Genomic DNA, 8788 nt, shown 5'->3' with positions numbered 1-8788 from the left:
GGATGTCCCTCGGAGAACTTATGGAGCTTGCCATTCGCCTCGACAATCTCATCCGCTCTCGACGCACGCCTCTCACATCCAGCTTTTTCACTCCTCCCCCTTCCGGCACGGATTACGAGCCTATGCAGGTCGGCTTCACACATCTCACCACAGAGGAACGTGAGAGAAGGATGCGGAGTAAATTATGCCTGTACTGTGGCCAAGCCGGTCATCAGAGAGTTTCATGTCCTGTAAGACCCAGATCCAGTGATACCTCTGCGGTGAGTCCTTTGATTAATTCTCCACGTTCTCTCACCCTCAAAGTTTCATTGTATTTTAATGGGAGTAGTTGTGAAACAAGAGCTTTAATTGACTGTGGTGCCGCTGGTAATTTTGTCGATTTGGAGTTTGCCTTGTCTAAAAATATCTCTCTCATTCCTTGTGAGTCTCATGTGGCTGTGGCCGCTCTGGATGGACGCCCCCTGGGGACAGGGGAGGTACAATACATCACGCAGCCTCTGACGCTCAACTTCGGGTCTCGTTACACGGAGAGAATTCAGTTGTACTCAATAAACTCACTCCTTCATCCTGTGATTCTGGGATTGCCATGGCTGGAGAGACACAACCCTCTCATTTCCTGGGTCGACAGGAGAATCAATCAATGGTCCCCTTTCTGTCACGCCCACTGCTTGCCTGCTCTCCATGGTCCTGAATCTAGCCACAGTTCCCCCCAGAGAGTGAATCTGCAAGGAGTTCCTGCTGTATATCATGATCTGGCTCAGGCTTTCAGCGAGAGAGAGGCTTCACTTTTACCCCCGCACCGGTCCAGTGACTGCGCCATTGAACTTCTACCTGGAGCCGTTCCCCCGCACGGCCGTGTGTATCCACTTTCGCAACCGGAGACTGAGGCCATGAGAGCGTATATCGAGGAACAGCTTGCTAAAGGATTTATCACCACTTCCACATCCCCGGCATCCGCGGGGTTTTTCTTCGTCAAGAAGAAGGACGGGAGTCTTCGGCCCTGCATCGATTTCCGTGGTCTCAATGAGGTAACTGTGAAATATCGATACCCTCTGCCTTTAGTCCCTGCAGCACTGGAGATGCTTCGCTCAGCCCGGTACTTCACCAAATTGGATTTGAGGAACGCTTACAACCTCATTCGCATACGGAGAGGTGACGAGTGGAAGACGGCCTTTTCTACGACTACTGGCCACTATGAGTATCGGGTAATGCCCTTCGGGCTGTCCAATAGTCCTTCTGTGTTCCAGTCTTTCGTTAATGAGGTCTTCCGGGACATGCTGAATCAGAGGGTTATTGTTTATATTGATGATATCTTGATTTTTTCAGAGACTCTCGAAGCTCATGTACGGGACGTGCGTGCAGTTCTCAAACGTTTGATTAAGAATCAGCTCTACGCCAAAACTCAGAAGTGCGAGTTTCATCAGATGCGCATCACCTTCCTGGGATATGTCATCAGCGCTGAGGGGGTTCTCATGGATGACAGCAAGGTCAAGGCCGTGGTGGACTGGCCTCAACCTTCTTCTGTGAAGGAGTTACAGCGATTTCTGGGGTTCGCCAACTTTTATCGTAGGTTCATTCGTAACTTCAGTCTCATTGTGGCTCCTCTCACATCTCTTCTCCAGGGCGGGAAGCGCTTCCGATGGTCTTCTGAGTGTACTGCAGCATTTAATCAGCTGAAAGAGAGATTCACTGCCGCACCCATCCTCCATCATCCAGACCCGGAGAGGGAGTTCGTCGTGGAGGTTGACGCCTCGAACACTGGAGTGGGTGCGATCCTGTCCCAACGTCACGGTAACCCTGCAAGAATGTTTCCCTGTGCCTTTTACTCCCGCAAGTTAAGCTCGGCAGAGCGCAATTATGATGTGGGAGACCGGGAGCTTCTAGCCATGAAGGCTGCCCTGGAGGAATGGAGGCACTGGCTGGAGGGGGCACGTCAACCTTTCACCGTCCTCACAGACCACCGAAACCTTGAATACATCAGGTCTGCCAAGCGTTTGAATGCTCGCCAGGCTCGCTGGTCACTGTTTTTCTCCCGTTTCAATTTCAGGATCACGTACAGACCTGGGTCCAAGAACGTGAAGGCTGATGCTCTGTCTCGTCAGTTCGAGGATTTCAACGAAATCACCAAGCCAGAACCCATCCTACCTCCCACTCTGATCGTGGCACCTGTGCAGTGGGATATTATCTCTGAGGTCACTGAGGCTCAACAAGCTCTTCCTGTACCGGCCGAGTGTCCTGTGGATCGCCTTTTCGTGCCTCTCGAGCTCCGTGAGCGGGTGCTTCAATGGGTTCACTGCACACCCAGCGCGGGACACCCAGGTATCACTGCTACTGTACAGTTAGTCTCCAACCGCTTCTGGTGGTCCACACTCCGGGCTGATGTTATCAAATTCATCCATCAATGTTCCACCTGTAACACTGTCAAATCTTCCCACCTTAAACCTGCCGGTCTCTTACAGCCACTTCCAGTTCCTCAGCGCCCGTGGTCCCACATCGCTGTGGATTTCGTAATGGATTTACCTCCGTCTCAGGGATTCACCACAGTGCTGTCAGTCGTGGATCGCTTCTCCAAGTCCTGTCGTTTCATTCCCCTTAAGGGTCTACCCACTGCCATGCAGACTGCGGAGGAACTTCTCAATCACGTATTTCGTCTGTTTGGTCTCCCCGAGGACATTGTCTCCGACCTTGGCCCTCAGTTCACTTCCCGTGTATGGAGGGGACTTTGCTCCAAACTCAATATCAACATCAGCCTCACCTCTGGATACCACCCGCAGTCTAACGGTCAGGCTGAACGGGCGAACCAGGACCTCATTCGGTTTCTACGGACATACTGTTACGAGAACCAACAGGACTGGAGCCGATTCTTGGTTTGGGCGGAGTACGCCCAAAATTCCCTGGTAAAGCCTGCCACTGGTCTAACGCCCTTCCAATGTGTCTTAGGTTTCCAACCCCCTCTCTTCCCGTGGTCAGGAGAGCCGTCAGACCTCCCTGCAGTGGATACGTGGTTGCAACGCAGCGAGGCCACTTGGAATACCGCTCATGTCCATCTGCGACGTGCCATCCGCCACTTTCAACGTCATGCGGATCGTAGGAGACGTGAGGGTCCGCGGTATAGGCCTGGACAGTGGGTGTGGCTCTCCACCCCGTGATCTGCGTTTAAGGCTCCCAAGCAAAAAGTTGTCCCCTCGCTTCATTGGGCCCTTCAAGATTCTTCGACAGATCACTCCGGTCTCATTTCGTTTGGCTCTCCCAGCACATTATAGAATCTCACCCACCTTTCATATGTGTCTTTTCAGACCCGCTGCCGCTCCCAGGAGAGAGGAGGCTCAGGAGGGGATCGGTTCCGTGCAGGCTCCCCCAATTGAGGTCGGAGGCGAGGAGGCATACCGGGTACGAGACATCCTGGACTCCAGACGTCGCAGCGGGGTACTGCAATACTTGATTGACTGGGAGGGCTATGGCCCTGAGGAACGTTCCTGGGTCAGGTCTCAGGACGTCCTGGACCCTGCTCTTCTTACCACCTACCATCACACTCACCCAGATCGTCCCGCTCCAAGACCCCGTGGAAGACCCCGCCGTCGTTCAGGTCCTCGCTTCCGGAGCCGCTCGCAGGGTGGGGGCTCTGTCACGGAGCGCGCGCCTGTCACTGAGCGCGCGCCTTCACCTCTCTCCGGTCTCATGCGCTCCTTGTCACCTGAGTTCTTGGACTGCAATTCCCATCCTTCCCTTCTGCTATCATTAGTTTCCAGCCCTGTCTGGTTTTCTCATCAGCATCATCATATCCACCTGTTAATCATTATCCCCCCTTTATCTGGACTGCCTGGTTCTGTGTTTCTCTGTGAAGTGTTGTTTTACCACGCTGCATGTTGCTTCGTGCTACCTTAGTGTTTTATGCTCTGTGCATCCTTGGTTTGATACCTGCTTCAATAAAGTCCTGCAGATGGACTTCGTCATTACAGTTGTCAAGGCAACATGTCTCATTTTTGTTTAAGTTGAAATACTAAAATTAAATCTAAATAAAATAAAACTTAATAAAAAATTATACAAACATATTTAAAAATAAAAAAAATACTAATAAAAATGACAAAGACACACATCGAAATAACTAACAAATTTATCTAAAATGTAAAATATATATATAAAATATACAAAGAAAATGTAAATATATATATGATAATAGTTTAATAATGAATCTAAAATAGCACTGGTTTGCTGGTTAAGTTTAGGGTTATTCAGTTAGTTTAACCTCAAACTGAGGATTGTGAGTTGATAAAAATCTAGGATAAAACTAACAATAGATTAAATATTTTTATTTGATTACCTACATCTTGTGGACATTAATGGTGCAAAGTTTTAGTCATTTTGCCATTTTTATAAATGTTTATTTCTGTTTTAGTTTTAGATATTTTATTAATAAAGTCAAGAAATCAGAAATGATGCCTTGGCAATTAGCTGAAATAAGTAATTATTTTATGCTATGTTTGATTTAAGTGAACATGTATTAAATGTGTAATGATTTAATGTGTTAATGTGTGTTTGTGCGTCTGGTTCAGGTTTTATAAGGGCACGGTCCCACGGCTCGGCCGAGTGTGTTTGGACGTGGCCATCGTCTTCATCATCTACGAGGAGGTTGTGAAGGCCCTAAACAAAGTCTGGAAGACCGAGTGAACGAATGAAGAGAAGAGAAGAGAAGAGAAGAGAAGAGAAGAGAAGAGAAGAGAAGAGAAGAGAAGAGAAGAGAAGAGAAGAGAAGAGAAGAGACAGTGTTGTGTTTACACACAAACACACATGAAAGTCGTGAGCCAGAGAAGTCATTTAGAGAAAAGTGTGACAGAAAAATGTTTTACCCAGAGAAAATCTTTAAAAAACAAGTGGGAATATTTAAATACTGGGCATATATGAATATTTATTGATATATTTACATAAAAAGAGAAATTTAACTGCAGATCATTCCATAATACTGTACGAATTTTTTTTTTTTCTGACGTTTCTACTTAAAATGTGTTTTTTTTTACATTTTATCTAAGGCTAATATTTTTACATTTGTAAAATTATTTTTATGAATTATTTTGAATATATTTTCTATTTATTTTTCTGTTGCACACGTGCCTTTAACCAGTAAACTCTTACATTTATTTTTCTGAACGACACAAGCAGACATATTTAATAATTCCTTTGTTGTTTTTGAAGCATAATTTGTGGTCATGACCCGCTGTATGAACTGTGTTGAGAATATAGATTGAGTGAATGTCAGATACATACACGTACGGTAAATGTGAGCCCTCTGAAAGGATCTGAGATGGATGATTTAAGTGTTTTCTGTGTAAACCCTTCACTTTTGCAGCATGAATCTCCAGCTCTGTGTGTGTCAGCATCTGTATGAGGTGAAATAGTGTCATGCATCTGTTATTGATCATGTTGATTGATCAGAATCAGCCCGGAGAGAAGTTTCATGTGTCTGGATGGAGCTCTTGCTTCACTGTTGATCTCTGTGTGTGTTTTTGGGCTCCTTAGAAATATTCTGTGGGGTTGTTTGTGCCATGTACTGTTAAATGTTTGTTTAAATTCTTGGCTTTTTCTTTAGATCTGGATGCTTCATAATACTAAATGCTAATGTGCTAATAAAATTATTTAATTTTCACAGTTAAATCAGCTCTGTGACATTATTTTGTGTGTGTGTTTTTTTTTGGAAGCTCATATAATAAAACAAGTAATAGCTACAGTACTTTTTATCTTAGAATTCTGATTTGTACAAAAATTTCAGAACTCTTTCAATATGATCAATATAAATGCAGAATTCAGACTATTTTGTCACACTTCTGACTTTTTTTACTCTGAATTCTGACGTTAAATATTGAAGTTCTGTTTTCCAATCGCCACGGAATTAAAGTACATTGTGATTTCATATCTCACAATTCTGACTTTTTTCCTCACAATTGCAAGTTTATATTTCACAATTCTCACTTTTTCTCTCAGAATTGCAAGAAAAAATGTTAGATAAAAAGTCTCAATAGTGTGTAATGAAAAAAAACTGCTCACAAATGGTTTTAAAAATGGAATGGGAAAAAAATAGAATTGATGCAGGATTGAAATAGATTTATTTATTTTTGATAAAATGTACTCCAAAAAAAATCTTGGTTTTATTTACAACCTTGAAAAATAATGTTTTAGTGTGTGCTTTAGCATGTTAGTTAACGCATCAAAAAAAGTGTACTTAAAAACTCTTTAACTTTTTGTCACGCTGTCTAGTCTCTGTTTCCCTGGGTGTCCACTAGTGGGCTCACTTCCCCTTAGGCACTTCACCATAGGCACTAGTATTCCACTAGTCTTGTCCTGTCATCACAGTAATTGCACTCCTGCTAATTGCACCAGGTGCATTCACTTAATTGTCATTGGCCTCCCTATAAATACCTGTCTTTCCATGTTGTCTGTATGGAGTCCTTACCTTTCGTGTTTCCAGTCTTCTCGTCCTCTGAGATTCCTCATTGTCTTCTCGCCCTCCGAGTCCGCTCGTTTTCCGAGTTCCCTTTCTTGTCCCTTTCCTTTGTTTATTTGTTATGGACTGCCTTTTTGGTTTTGACCTTGGCTGTGTTTGACAACGATTTGGATTACCCTATATTTAATAAATACCAGCTATTTGATCTCTCTCTCTCTCCCTGTGTTTCACTGGTCGCGATTGTCACAGAAGGACTCCATCACTGAGATCCAGCGGTATGTCTGTTCATGTTTTCTCCCCAGTCACCGAGCGGGAGAGGAATGGTTTTGAGGGAACCCACCTGAGGGTTTTCCGTGGGACTAGGGGAGGTCGCAAGGGAGTTAGTGGTAGAGAGGAGGTTCGGCATCGCTCTCCACCATGGCCCCCCTTCGACCCTGGGCTCGTGTGGAATGGATCGGAGGCACCGTCTCACCATGGCGGACGGAAAGGAGACAGGAAGCGTACGTCTGCCGTTGACCCTCCAGAGTTGAGTCAGGTTCCGGTTGACCTTCCAGAGTCGAGTCATGTTCCCGTTGACCCTCCAGAGTTGAGTCAGGTTTCCGTTGACCCTCCAGAGTTAAGTCCGATTCTGGTTGACCCTCCAGATTTTAGTCATATTCTCGTTGACCTTCCTGAGTCGAGTCAGGTTCCAGTTGACCCTCCAGAGTCGAGTCAGGTTCAAGTTGACCCTCCAGAGTTGAGTCCGGTGCTCGTGGACCCTCCAGAGTCGAGTCAGGTTCAAGTTGACCCTCCAGAGTTGAGTCCGGTGCTCGTGGACCCTCCAGAGTCGAGTCAGGTGCTCATGGACCCTCCAGAGTCGGGGTTAGTCACCGTCGACCTTCCAGAGTCAGGGTCAATCATCGTTGACCTTACAGAGTCAGGGTTAGTTCCTCTTGAGCTTCCAGAGTCAGGGTTAGTTCCTGTTGACCTTGCAGAGTCAGGGTTAGTTCCTGTTTACTTCCAGAGTCGAGTCATGTTTCCGTTGACCCTCCAGAGTTGAGTCAGGTTTCCGTTGACCCTCCAGAGTTAAGTCAGATTCCGGTTGACCCTCCAGATTTGAGTCATATTCTCGTTGACCTTCCTGAGTCGAGTCAGGTTCCAGTTGACCCTCCAGAGTCGAGTCAGGTTCAAGTTGACCCTCCAGAGTTGAGTCCGGTGCTCGTGGACCCTCCAGAGTCGAGTCAGGTGCTCATGGACCCTCCAGAGTCGGGGTTAGTCACCGTCGACCTTCCAGAGTCAAGGTCAATCATTGTTGACCTTCCAGAGTCAGGGTTAGTTCCTCTTGACCTTCCAGAGTCAGCGTTAGTTCCTGTTGACCTTGCAGAGACAGGGTTAGTTCCTGTTGACTTCCAGAGTCGAGTCAGGTGCCTGTTGACTTTCCAGAGTTGAGTCAGGTTCCGGTTGACCCTCCAGAGTCAGGGTTAGTCACCGTCGACCTTCCAGAGTCAGGGTTAGTCACCGTCGACCCTCCAGTGTTTGGAATAGTCACCGTTGACCCTCCAGTGTCTGGACTAGTTACCGTTGACCTTCCAGAGTCAGGACTAGTTACCGTTGACTTTCCAGAGTCAGGGCCAGTCACCGTTGACCTTCCAGAGTCAGGGTTAGTTCCTGTTGACCTTCCAGAGTCAGGGTTAGTTCCTGTTGACCTTCCAGAGTCGAGTTAGGTACCAGTTGACCTTCCAGAGTCGAGTCAGGTGCCAGTTGACTTTCCAGAGTTGAGTCAGGTTCCGGTTGACCCTCCAGAGTCGAGTCAGGTGCACTTGGACCCTCCAGAGTCAGGGTTAGTCACCGTCAACCTTCCAGAGTCAGGGTTAGTCACCGTCGACCTTCCAGAGTCAGGGTTAGTCACCGTCGACCTTCCAGAGTCAGGGTTAGTCACCGTCGACCTTCCAGAGTCAGGGCTAGTCACCGTTGACCTTCCAGAGTCAGGGCTAGTCCCTGTCGACCTTCCAGAGTCAGGGCTAGTCACCGTCGACCTTCCAGAGTCAGGGCTAGTCACCGTCGACCTTCCAGAGTCAGGGTTAGTCACCGTCGACCTTCCAGAGTCAGGGTTAGTCACCGTCGACCTTCCAGAGTCAGGGCTAGTCACCGTTGACCTTCCAGAGTCAGGGTTAGTCACGTTGACCTTCCAGAGTCAGGGCTAGTCACCGTCGACCTTCCAGAGTCAGGGTTAGTCACCGTCGACCTTCCAGAGTCAGGGCTAGTCACCGTCGACCCTCCAGTGTCTGGACTAGTCACCGTTGACCTTCCAGAGTCAAGTCAGGTCACTGGTGGTCTTCAAGGACAGAGTCAAGTCAGGTCACTGGTGATCTT

At 47.1% G+C, this 8788-nt stretch overlaps 1 protein-coding gene across 1 annotated transcript in view; it reads left to right on the top strand.

Moving 5' to 3' along the window:
• The window catches only part of LOC132115288 (tricarboxylate transport protein B, mitochondrial-like), a 25583-nt gene extending 20828 nt beyond the window's left edge, over positions 1 to 4755 (top strand). Inside the window, exon 9 of the mRNA XM_059523664.1 lies at positions 4554 to 4755. Within this exon, the coding sequence (XP_059379647.1) occupies positions 4554 to 4668 (115 nt within the window). The 3' untranslated portion in view covers positions 4669 to 4755. The remainder of the gene's footprint in view (positions 1 to 4553) is intronic.
• Positions 4756 to 8788: the final 4033 nt, after the last annotated feature.

This window comes from Carassius carassius, chromosome 34, assembly GCF_963082965.1.
Source record: "Carassius carassius chromosome 34, fCarCar2.1, whole genome shotgun sequence".
NCBI classification, from domain to species: Eukaryota; Metazoa; Chordata; class Actinopteri; order Cypriniformes; family Cyprinidae; genus Carassius; species Carassius carassius.
This window is presented reverse-complemented; position numbering and strand designations above follow the sequence as displayed.